This window comes from Mustela putorius, unplaced genomic scaffold, assembly GCF_011764305.1.
Source record: "Mustela putorius furo isolate JIRA1106 unplaced genomic scaffold, ASM1176430v1.1 tig00000873_pilon_pilon_pilon, whole genome shotgun sequence".
Taxonomy (NCBI): Eukaryota; Metazoa; Chordata; class Mammalia; order Carnivora; family Mustelidae; genus Mustela; species Mustela putorius.
The window spans coordinates 5,667,951-5,680,818 of NW_025421504.1; the positions used below are offsets into that span (position 1 = coordinate 5,667,951).

At 44.1% G+C, this 12,868-nt stretch overlaps 1 protein-coding gene across 1 annotated transcript in view; it reads left to right on the forward strand.

Annotated features, from left to right (window-relative positions):
- GRB2 (growth factor receptor bound protein 2) overlaps positions 1–12,868 on the forward strand; it is a 72,084-nt gene that overhangs the window by 3,592 nt on the left and 55,624 nt on the right. Inside the window, exon 2 of the mRNA XM_004748934.3 lies at positions 5,896–6,110. Within this exon, the coding sequence (XP_004748991.1) occupies positions 6,033–6,110 (78 nt within the window). The 5' untranslated portion in view covers positions 5,896–6,032. The remainder of the gene's footprint in view (positions 1–5,895; positions 6,111–12,868) is intronic.

The window sequence follows — 12,868 nt, forward strand, 5'->3', positions numbered from 1 at the left end:
ATACATTTGATAAATACTATTTTGCTTTATGGAAATGGGATAAACTAATTTTTCTGCATTTTTGCTTTTAACTTGATAGTATCTCTTGGTATTTACATAGCTATTCCATAGATGCGCTCGTGGATATTGATCAGGTATATATGTATGTGACACATGGTATTTGTCATTATTTCAGTGAGATAATCTAGGAATTGAATTGCTTGTTCAAGGATATCTATTTTTAAATTGTCAACATAAAATTACTATAGTATAGTATACTATAAAATTACTTTCCAAAAAAATTGAACTGATTAATTCCCTACTACAGTGTGGCCTTTGTGATGGGTTTGTTATAACACAGTATCAAGCACATGGTCAGTCAGGCATATAGTAGCTGCTCAAAATGTTAAATGGATGAACATTGGATAAAGAATCAGAGTATGTTCACCCAAAGTATTGGAGAGGCTAAATACTATAACCCTTAAAAAATTTTCCAGTTAGGGGACGCCTGGGTGGCTCAGTGGGTTAAGCCGCTGCCTTTGGCTGGGGTCATGATCCCAGGGTCTGGTCCGCATCGGGCTTCTTGCTCAGCAGGGAGCCTGCCTCTCTCCACCTCTGCCTGCCTCTCTGCCTGCTTGTCTGCTTTCTCTCTCTTTCTGACAAATAAATGAATAAAGTCTTTAAAAAAAAATAAAAAAAATTTGCCAGTTAGGCGAAGGAAATCTCATTGTTTTAATTTGTAGTTTGTTTTTTTTTTTTTTAAAGATTTTATTTATTTATTTATTTGACAGGCAGAGATCACAAGGAGGCAGAGAGGCAGGCAGAGAGAGAGGAGGAAGCAGGCTCCCTGCTGAGCAGAGAGCCTGATGCGGAACTCGATCCCAGGACCCTGAGATCATGACCTGAGCCAAAGGCAGTGGCTTAACCCACTGAGCCACCCACACGCCCCTAATTTGCAGTTTTTAACAGTGAAATTGAACCTTTTTTTAAAGATTTTATTTCTTTATTTGTCAGAGAGAGAGAGAGCGCGCGCGCATACAGGCAGAGAAGCAGGCAGAGGCTGAGAGAGAAGCAGCTCCCTGCCGAGCAAGGAAACCTATGTGGGACTCGATCCCAGGACTCTGGGATCGTGACCTGAGCCAAAGGCAGGGCCCAATCGACTGAGCCACCCAGGCATCCTTGAACATCTTATGTTTTAAGTAGAATCACATTTTAACTTATTTTGAGTAACTTAATATTGGGCCCTGTTCAAACCACTTCATCTATATTACCTGTATTACCTAATAATGAATAAATCTTATAAAGTAGGTGATTCTATCCCCATTTTACTGATAAGAAATGGGGCTCGTTTAAAAGGCTTACCCAGAATTATAGCTGGTAAGCATCAAGATCATTACTTGAACCCCTGTCAGCCTGCTTTTAGAGACCATGCAGACATTAAGCTATATGTATATAGCTTAATAATATATATATATATATATATATATATATATATATATATATTAAGCTATATACACAACAGTGAGTGTTGTGTATTTTATGTTCTGTAAATTTGGGGAAGAAGAGAGTTAAATGGAAGAAAGAAAATAAAGTCCTACAAGTACAGGGGACTGCAAACAAAAATTGCAGTCCTACAAGTACAGGGGACTGCAAACAAAAAATTGTTTGCTCAAAATGTTAAATGGATGAACATTGGATAAAGAATCAGAGTATGTTCACCCAAAGTATTGGAGAGGCTAAATACTATAAACCTTTAAAAATTTTTCCAGTTAGGGGACGCCTGGGTGGCTCAGTGGGTTAACCTGAACAATTCAGGCTGCACATATGGGTTTTTTTTTTTTTTTTTTTTAAGATTTTATTTATTCACCAGGCAGAGAGAGAGCACAAGCAGGGGGAGCAGCAGGCAGAGGGAGAGGGAGAAGCAGGCCCCCCCAGGAGCAGGGAGCCTGATGTGTGGCTTGATCTCAGGACTCTTGAGATCAGGACCTGAGTCGAAGGCAGACCCTAAACCCACTGCAGGGGCTCCTACACTTGTGTTCTTAAAATTTGTTGCTTGTGGGGGCGTCTGGGAGGCTCAGTGGGTTAATAAGCCTCTGCCTTTTACTCAGATCATGATCCCAGAGTCCTGGGATCCAGCCCTGCATCAGGCTCTCTGCTCAGCTGGGAGCCTGCTTCCCCCTCTCTCTCTCTTCCTGCCTCTCTGCCTACTTGTGATCTCTGTCTATCAAATAAATAAATGAAATCTTTTAAAAAATAATAAAATAAAATAAAATCTGTTGCTTGTGATGGGCTGCAGGGTGTGTGCTGGAACAGCTTAACCGTTCTCAGTAGAGTTCAGTGTCAAATGTACTCTCAACCCATCTTCTCTGTTAAAATCATTATACATTGCGTCCAGTTTCAGTTTTCTTCTTTTAGTTATTAGTGTTCTGTATGACAGTTTTTTTGTGGGTATGTTGTTAGGGCTTTTGTGTTTTTTTTGTTTTTAGGGTTGTGAGTGGGTTTTTTTTTGTTTGTTTTTGCCTTTAATGAAACACATCCTTTTGAATTCCTTTAGCCTGTGTGCTCTTTCAGTGGCTAGCCTCGTAAGCTGAGCCCTTCAGGTTTTCTCCATGAGCTGCTTATTTTTATTTGGCACAGCCACGGAAGTATTGATTATGCCTGGTTTTCATTTCTCTCAAACTGTATCTCACGAAGCCATAGTTATGTGAAACATGATTTTCAAGAGTGTTAGTCTGTTTATGCTTTTTTCTAGGAATCCTGTGGTAGATGAGTTCGGTCACAGGAAAACCCAGTGTTGAAAACCGTCTTGGTTTTTATGCCGTGTCTGTTTAGTTACACTGCAGTTGTCTGAAATCCCGTATGACTTAGAAGTTTGTTCCTTGTTATAACATACTACCTTGCCTGTGACAACGCTTTTGAGTTTCTGATTTTCTGATTTCTGTTTTTCAAATATGAAACTCCTTATCCTTGTTAGATCTGCTCAATTTAGCTTCCTACCATTGAAACATAGTCCCAACAATCAGCCCTGGACACCAATTAAAATAAATTACCTGGTCAGATAGAAAATATTGAAAGTATTGACAGGCATGTAGCAAAGATCTTGGAACATTTGTAGCTCAATAAAACAGGTACACGCATTGGAAAGTAGGCAAAAAAGGAAAAGCAGTTATTAATGCCAGGGAAAAGTAAAGGATTGTACCAGAAAGGAAAGTTGCTTGTAATATATTTAAATCAGCAGTGAAGAATATTTTGTAATGTGAACTGCTTAAACCGGAATTCATGGTATTACTGGATGGGCGGGGGGATGCTGGCAGGGGCGAACGTCTCACAAGAGGTAGATCATGGCTGGAATAAACTAAGAAACAGCAGTAAAAGCATATTGTTTAGAAATACTGGAAGTAAATACAAAGCAAAAGACAAAATTGAGGGTGATTGCTGGTAGGTGTTGGGGTGGGGAACTGCCCTTTTTAAAAATAAGCCTTTTAAAAGCAGTGACTTTCAAAATTATATACATGGATTAGTTTGACCAAAAAAAAAAAAAAAGCAACTACAGAGAGAATAAATAAAGGATGTTTAAGGACACACAAAAATAAATACTCTGAGGGGTGCCTGGCTGGCTCAGTTGAGAAAATATGGGACTTGATCTTGGGGTTGTGAGTTTGAGTCCCATGTTGGGTGTAGAGATCACTTAAAACTTAAAATGAGGGGCGCCTGGGTGGTTCAGTGGGTTAAAAAGCCTCTCCCTTTGGCTCAGGCCATGATCTCAGGGTCTTGGGATCAGGCTTTCTGCTCAGCAGGGAGCCTGCTTCCCTTCCTGTCTCTGCCTGCCTCTGTCTACTTGTGATCTCTGTCAAATAAATAAATAAAAGGGTTTTTTTTTTTTTTTTAAGATTTTATTGATTTATTTGAACAGAGAGAGAGAGATCACAAGTAGGCAGAGAGGCAGGCAGAGAGAGGGGAAGCAGGCTCCCGGCAGAGCAGAGAGCCCGATGTGGGGCTTGATCCCGGTATCCTGAGATCATGACCTGAGCTGAAGGCAGAGGCTTTAACCCACTGAGCCACCCAGACGCCCCTAAATAAATAAAATTAAAAAAAAAAAAACACATTTAAAATGAGACATATACATATATGTGTTTGCTAGCGCTCTGTCTTCCCTCTTTTAGAGCCAGCCCCACATGGAATATCGTAGGTATGGCCTGATAGAGTAAACGTTGGTTTGGTTGATTAATTTCCCCGCGGTAGAATGTGTGGCTTTCAGAATTTGACTGAAGGACTTTTTTTTTTTTTTTTTTTTAGATTTTATTTATTTATTTGACAGAGATCACAAGTAGGTGGGGGTGGGGGAGTAGGTCCCCTGCCTAGCAGAGAGTTTGACTGGGGGCTTGATCCCAGGACCCTGAGATCATGACCTGAGCCAAAGGCAGAGGCTTAACCCACTGTGCCACCCAGGTGTCTCTGAAGGACTTTTTATTACCAGGTGATTTCTTCCCTCCCTGGTAACACTCATTTCCTTCTAATCTTAATATTCCCAGCTGGCTTACTGCTTAGTCCATTTGCAGCTATGCTTGATTAATGCCCCAGTTGTTAACTTTAGAACAAAAGAATAATAATCACCCATGCCCCTCAGATGAGCTTTCTGCTAGGTGGTAATTATCCAAGAAGGGTGTCACTATAAATACTCTGTCCCTGTTCTGCCACTGTCAGTGTTGTTTTCTGCTTTTTTTTAGCCTGTATGAAAACACGAACTGAAAACGAGAATGGGGCTTTATTTTCCTTTCCTTAGGCAGAGGTCTAGATTACGTCCATGTCTGTGGCTCTGTGGCTGGAGACTGAATGCCCACCGTTGCACATCACGAAGGTTATTACAGAATCTTTACCTGCAAAATGCAATTTGGCTCATTTTAGAACCCCTCTGGCTCTGAGAAGAGCAGCTGTTGTCAGGGTGACTGTGAGAGGCTTCTGTTTGATTTACTGGCACCATCTCCCTGCCCTTTCATCCCCAGATAAGGCATCTGGCAGCTCAGATTCTGAAAAAGGGATTCCTTTCAAGTGTAGTTAGGACCTCAGCTTTGCTCCCTAGGGTGTTTGGAAATAATGTGGAGGATGCTTCTGGAAATGCTGGACCTAGGACATCTATTTCAAGGGCTGTTGGGACTCCAAAGCCTTGGGGGTGTTCAGGGGAGAAAGGTGCCTTAGGCAAGAGCCAGGTCTTCACCCACAAAAGGCTCTGACACAGCCGGATCTCCTTTTTCTGGTTACCTGAGCTTGCTGAGCAGTTTGGCAGTAGTAGAGGGGAGCTGCCTTGCTCAGAACAGCAAATTGGATTTAAGAGAGGAGTTCCGAGGTTCACCTTCTCCTGCTTTCCTAGGAGCAGACCAAGGGTTAGTTTGTGACAACAGTCAAGCAGCTGAGCACCAGAGCTGGAATTGCTTGCTTTCGACGGGGTCGGGGACCCAGCGTTTTCAGAAAGCCCGAAAGCTTGGCAGGGAGAAAGGAAGGAGATGGGCCCGTGCCACGGGGAAAAGCGGGGTCCCGTCCCCAGGGCGAGGCCTTTCTTGGAGCGGACTGCATCTCGGGCCGGAGCAGCGGAGCATAAGGGGCGAGGGAGGAAAGGCGGAGACTGAGCGGGGCTCCAGCCGGTTCCTGCACCCCGCGCACACCCAGCGGGAAGGAAGAGGAAGTGTGTTCGGGAATAGCTCGAGCGGCGGCCGCCATTGGCCGGCGGGCCTGTCAGTCGCCTGGGGGCTGAGACTGCGAAGAGGAAGGAGGCGATCGGGGCTCCTGCCTGCGAGCGAGGGAGGCGGGCCGAGCCGGGCAGAGCCAGGGGGCGTGGGGGCTGGGGCCGCGGGCCGATCGGCAGGGCGGGGCTGCCTTCGGTGCTGGCCACTTCTCTCACCCATCCCTCTTGTGATTCAGGGTGGCATTGTGTGTCCCGGAGTGCACGAGCGAGTCCCGGGAGAGCGGCGAGGCCGAGCCCAGAGCGCTGGGTGGCTTCGGCAGGGAAGACTCCCTTCCCCCGGCTTCAGGCTGCTGAGCCCTGAGCAGCGCTCAGAATGGAAGCCATCGCCAAATATGACTTCAAAGCTACTGCTGACGACGAGCTGAGCTTCAAAAGGGGGGACATCCTCAAGGTAAGTGTGATGCCACGCAAATGCCGAGATGGCCTCCTGTTGTACTCCTCTACCTTCGTTTGCCCTGATAACACAAAGAAGCCGAGCCCGTCCTTTCTCGGTGCCCACTTTTCCCGTTTACCGTGGGGTGGGCTCCCGATGGCCGACACCGATGCTGAGTGGAATATTAAATATGACTTACGAGGGTTGGGTTGATGTATGGTCTTTAACTGCCTTTGTGTGAATGCCTCGAGTATTTCTGTTTGCTTGTTGGTTGGTAATTCAGGGAAAGTCAAAGCAGCATGATTGTAGCAAAGAAGTGTATGAGGGGAAGGGGTTTTGTCCTTATTGTTGTTATTAAGACTTAAACTTGAACTATTTATGTAAAAGCACTCAATTAGTCTTACTTTACCCAGTCAAGAGATTTTTGCAATCCAGAACCTGAGGCTAGTTGGAGAGGTGGTTAGAAGTATATGCCAGAACTCATTAAAGAACCTCAGTGTCTTTTAATTCTGGGTTAAAAAAAACCAGTGGGGTCCTAAATCCTTAGGTTCGTCTTGCTGTTGCACGAGTCAGATGGCGATTTTTCTGAAAAGAAACTTGAGCAATTACCCTGTATTACAGTCTAATTGCACAAAAGAAAGCTGCTGACAGTTTAAAAATAAGCTGCTTTCCAGTTTGCAGCTCATTCTGAGCCCAAACTATTTACATGAGGATTCGCTTTCCACCTGGCACATGGTAATTATGTTGTTTACCCAATTGACGGCAGCAGCTTGCCCTTTTGGATATGTAATTTATTTTTACAAGGGTGGGTGTTATCGAATAATGTGTCAGCTCTACAGGAGAACCTGAAGTTTAGCATTTGCATATCCTGGGTTCGCTGCCTCTCAAGTTCTGACATTTTTCTGATGGTTGAGAGTTTGCCACGCATTTGTTTACTAACCCTGAGTAAAATTATTAATATTTTACAAAGAGGAAGAAAGTGGAAATGTAGAAATGTGGTCCCCTATAAAAAGACTGCTGGTTTTTTCCCCACTTTTTTGAGTCCTGCCAACCTGTGGGTAGTTACTATTTTGTTCTCCTTGCCTGAGGCACAGAGTTCCACCCCAAAGTGTCTTGATGTTAGACATGTAGGTTGTGCTTCATAGAAGGCGATTTTGAAGAGTCCTTTAAGGGGAAGGAAAGTGTTTTTTTCAGAGCTGTCCTTGTGATGCTAAGCTCCCCGAGCATATTCTCAAAGTCAGCACTGAAGTGTCAGAAAGCAGACAGAACCAGCTGTAGATTTTAGAGTAACATACGTTTTCGGTTTCTCTTTTCTTAGCTAGAAGTCAGAGCAAAGGAGAGAGCTTAGGCTGTTAAATTACTCTATCATGGATATACAGAGGAGTAATTTGACGTTTCCATAGGTGATGACTGTTTTTAGCAGATAAACAGTCGTGGTACCATCCTAAGATTGGCTACTCAGATGTTGTACACCTGAAACTAATACAGCACTGTGTGTTAGCTGTAATGGGATTTTTAAAAAGATCGGCTGCTCACATCGATAGCCTCTGCAAAAACCCTGCAGGAACAATTTTTTCCCCCCCACAATGCAAACTTGGGTTTCTCCATTGAGCTTACCCAAGAAACTTGAATCTGGAAGCCTGGTAGTTCATATTTTTCTCTAAGTTTATTCCATTATATATGTAGCACTAAAGCAACAAAATGAAAATACGGATTTGAGGTCTATTTTTAATAATCTTCAGGCACTCAGGTGTATCCCAGACCTAGACCATGAGCATCTCATAAGTTCTCCAACTTAAATTGTAAACTCTTAAACAAGTGTGAAACCCTTCTCTCCCATCCTATAATTAGGGAAGATGATACTGTTTAACATTCCCCCAGAAATTGTTCTGTTGGGAGAGAAAGTGAGTCAGAGTGCTCACATTTACTTCCAGATTTTCTTTGGGGAGAGAAAAATGCATATATTTGGTTCTTTCCAGTTTGGTAGATAACTGGCATATGAAGTCATAATGTCATTATTACTTTTGAATGGTGACCGTTAGCTGTTTATTATTAGTAATCTTGTGGCTTTACTCCAAAAAAAGAAAAAAAAGTGACGATACAGTAGTTGCCCTTTGTCTTGAAATTCTGTGAAACAGCTGATTGAGAAGGAGGGATATTGCTTTGTCTTAAGAGCTGTTATTTCAAAAAGCAGTGTTTCCTTCATTTGATTATTCAAGGAGTAACTGATTTCATTTGAGAGGCTTTGATTTGATTTGATTTGATAGCTCTTTAGGATGTTAGCTGTGAGCCAGAACATGTTTAGAAGTGGCTGGAATAGCATTGACCAGTTTGACTTGATTGAAATAGAGCTTACATCTGCTCTCTCCATAAGGGGGGCATATACACATGGGTACTAAATACGTATTATTTGAAGGTAATGGAGTGTCAAGGGGCTTGGGCCTCTACCTCTGACTGGAGTTCCCAGGGATTTACTCCTCTCACTGTCCTCAAGCTCCTGGTTAACTCTGGTTAATGTGGACCCCATCCTCCAGCAGGTCTCTTGCTTACTTTCCATCTACACATTGACTTGTGCTGCCCTGAGAAGAGAGAAAAATAAAAACATTTTCCTGGAAGCCTAAAATAGAACTAAATGCTTCGGTATATCTGCCTTTGTTACTGTTTGTCTTACAAAAGCGCGCGTTTTTGGGGGCACAGAATGGAAGGAATTGCTCTTTGTTGGAGGTTTCAGCCTTGCATGGCCAAATGAACTCACTTTCCCTGCCGTCGTCCTATAGGCTTCAGATAGTCCCAGGGGTTCTCCACCAAACAAGGCCTCTGAATTCTCTCCCTTAGGGCACAATATATCCGAGCTTACCTAAAAGTCACGTCTGCTGTTCAGAGACTTACGTACACACACTTCAGACAGAGCTGCATGCAAATTAAGAGATCATTTTGAGGGGCGCCTGGGTGGCTCGGTGGGTTAAGCCTCTGCCTTCGGCTCAGGTCATGATCTTAGGGTCCTGGGATCAGGCCCCCTAATCGGGCTCTCTTCTCAGCGGGGAGCCTGCTTCCCCCTCTCTCTCTGCCTGCTTGTGATCTCTCTCTCTCTCAAATAAATAAATAAAATCTCTAAAAAAAAGAGAGAGAGACCATTTTGAGCTCTCACACTTGTGTTCATGGCATTCAAGCCAGCAGCTTATTTTCTATCAAGGCAGACCTTTAATTCTAGAAAAGAACCAACAAGGGATCATCTCGGTGTCTTCTACTTGTCTGGTACTAACTGCTTTTATCAGTTTTCAATACTGCTTTAAAAATAGGTCTTGAGGGGTGCCTGGCTGGCTCGTTTGGTGGAGCGTTCTACTCTTGATCTCAGGGTTGTAAGTTTGGGCCCCATGTTGGGTGTAGAGATTACTTAAAAATCTTGGGGTGCCTGGGTGTCGTTAAGCCTCTGCCTTCAGCTCTGGTCATGCTCTCAGGGTCCTGGAATCGAGCCCCCGCATTGGGCTCCCTGCTCAGTGGGAAGCCTGCTTCTCCCTTTTCCGCTCCTCCTGCTTGTATTCACTCTCTCACTGCTTCTGTCAAATAAATAAATGAAATCTGTTTTTTAAAAAAGAGAGAGGGACGCCTGGGTGGCTCAGTTGGTTAAGCAGCTGCCTTTGGCTCAGGTCATGATCCCAGGGTCCTGGGATCCAGTCCCACATCGGGCTCCTTGCTCGGCAGGGAGCCTGCTTCTCCCTCTGCCTCTGCCTGTCTCTCTGTCTGCCTGTGCTCATTCGCTCTCTCTCCCTCTGTCTCTGACAAATAAATAAAATCTTTAAAAAAAAAAAAAAAAAGAGAGAGAGAAAAGAAAAGAAATAGGTCTTGGGTTCACACTTGGCTCTTTGAAGATTTCTATCTCGGTGCTGATGACCTGTTTTAATGTCATATTTACTGAGCATCTCCTTGAGCCACATCCTGGGATAAGTTGCTTTGAGAGTTGGGAAAGAAATACTTTCTCCCTTGCGGAACTTTAAAATCAAATAAGAGAAGTGAAATTAGTATGTGAAACAGGATATGGCAGTATACAAAATTAGATGATTTTTAGAACAGGAGAAGACCTTTTAAAATCTCTTAATTTTGATTTTTATTATTTTTTAGATGAGGAAATGGCCTGTAGAGGTTAAATGATCCATCCAAGATCACAACGATTACTACTTAGTAAGGAACTGGTATTTCATGAGATGCTGAGTTGTATCACCCATTGTAACGTAGGGAGGGCGATGACTGGTCAGAGCTGACATTGGCAAGTGCTGTGTGGAGGGAGTGTGACTTGAACCGGACCTCGCCAGCGGGATGGGAGGGAACAGGGGGTGCTTGTTGTGTTTGAGATAGGAGTGCTAGAATGGAATTGGGAGACTGTGCCATGGTGGAAAAGAAAGTAGAATTGGAGTGAGATAAGTAAAACCAGTACGAATTCGATCTTATCCTTTAGAAGCCTCTGTAGACTTTTATCCTATGATGGAAGTGTTCTGGGCTAGGAGGGAAACCTGGAGGCCCAGGCTGTGAGGTCACAGTGAGCCGGCAGCTGTGAGACTAGTGCCCCCATAGGTGCTAGTGAAGGATGGGGGCGGGGAGGGTGTTGAGGGATGCTGAGTGAATGGAAGAATAAGGGGATTTCTGCCTGTCAGCTGGGGACGTTGGAAGAAATCTGTGTCACTGGGAAATGAATGCCTACTGAGTATGTTCCTGAGAGCCAGGAATCGGAACTGGGGCTTGATTGGTGATAGTTTTTATAGCAGCCGGAAGTCCTGAATTTGGGTCCATGAGTCTCCTGTCAGGTGTTTGAAGGATTAAACCTAAAAATGGGGTTGGTATGGTGTTGTTGTTGGTGGTGGTGGTGGTTTTTTTTCATGATTTCAAATTCATTGTACTTGATAGTATTTCTCTGCTTATTGATAAGAATTTTTGGGGTGCCTGGGTGGCTTAGTCAGTTAAACATCTGCCCTTGGCTTGGGTTGTGATCCCAGGGTACTGGGATCAAGCCTTGTGCTGGACACCCTGCTCAGTGGGGAGCCTGCTTCTCCGGGCCTCCCACTCTGCTCGTGCCCTTGCTTGCTTTCTCTCTCTCTCTCTTTGAAATAAATAAAATCTTTTTTTTTTTTTTAAGATTTTATTTTTATTTATTTGATAGAGAGAGATCACAAGTAGGCAGAGAGGCAGGCAGAGGGGGAGGGGGAAGCAGGCTCCCCACTGAGTAGAGAGCCCGGTGGGGAGCTCGATCCCTTGGGATCATGACTTGAGCTGAAGGCAGAGGTCCAACCCACTGAGCCACCCAGGCACCCCGATAAACAAAATCTTAAAAACAAAAACCATTCCTTGGCTAAAATTAACAAGTCAGGAAATGACATGCTAGCAAGAATGCAGATAAAGGGGACCCCTCCTACACTGTTATTGGGAATGCAGGCTGGTGCAACCACTCTGGAAAACAGCATGGAGGTTTCTCAAAAAGTTGAAAATAGAGCTACCCTATGACCCAGCAATTGCACTACTGGGTATTTTCCCTAAAGATACAAATGTAGTGATCCGAAGGGGCACGTGCACCCGAATGTTTATAGCAGCAATGTCCACAATAGCCAACCTCTGGAAAGAACCTAGATGTCCATCAACAGATGAATGGATAAAGAAGATGTGGTATGTATACACAATGGAATACTATGCAGCCATCAAAAGAAATGAAATCTTGCCATTTGCGATGATGTGGATGGAACTAGAGGGTATCACGCTTAGTGAAATAAGTCAGTTGGAGAAAGACAACTATCATATGCTGTCCCTGATAGGAGGAAGTAGAGATGCAACGTGGGGGGTTTGGGAGGTAGGGAAAGAATAAATGAAACAAGATGGGATCGGGAGGGAGACAAACCTTAAGAGACTCTTCATGTCACAAAACAAACTGAGGGTGGCTGGGGGGAGGGGGTGGGGTTATGGACATTGGGGAGTGTGCTACGGTAAGTGCTGCGAAGTGTGTAAACCTGGCGATTCACAGACCTATAACCCTGAGGCTAATAATACATTATATGTTTATTAAAAAATTTAAAAATTAAAAAAGAACAACCATTCTTGCTGATTTTTTTTTTTTTTTTTTGACAGAGATTACAAGTAGGCAGAGAGGCAGGCAGAGAGAGGAGGAAGCAGGCTCTCTGCTCAGCAGAGAGCCTGATGTGGGGCTCGATCCCAGGACCCTGGGATCATGACCTAAGCCGAAGGCAGAGGCCTTAACCCACTGAGCTACCCAGGCACCCCCATTCTTGCTGATTTTGACTAAACCCAAAATTTTGTATATAATCTTTATGAATGAAGATGATTTGAGTTCTCTTAGAACAAATCATTTGTTTGCCTTTCGCTGTATTCATTTCTCCCCCTGTCATCTGAATGGACTGTTTCCAAATAGGTGCTAAGAAGGAGCTTTCAGTTCCCGTACAAGACTCCTTTGGGGGGCCTGGCTGAAGACCAGTCATCCCTGTTGGAGAAAGAAATGAGTAAGGAAGTGTAGTGTTCCTTGGGGGATCTTTCAGTTCTCACCTCTTAACGCCACGCCATTGTGGTTGAAGTCCTCCTCGAATAGCTACCATTTGTGGAGCATTTACCATGCCACAGGGTTCTGCAGTATTTCTAATTTGCGTCATGAAAGGTTGGCCCTCCTTAGCCTCATCCTCCGGCTGTAGAAACAGACAAACCAGGAATTTGCTCAGGTTGGCACGTGTAGTAAGCAGCACAGCTGGGCTTGATCTTGGGTCTGGCTTACGATGCCCCCCACA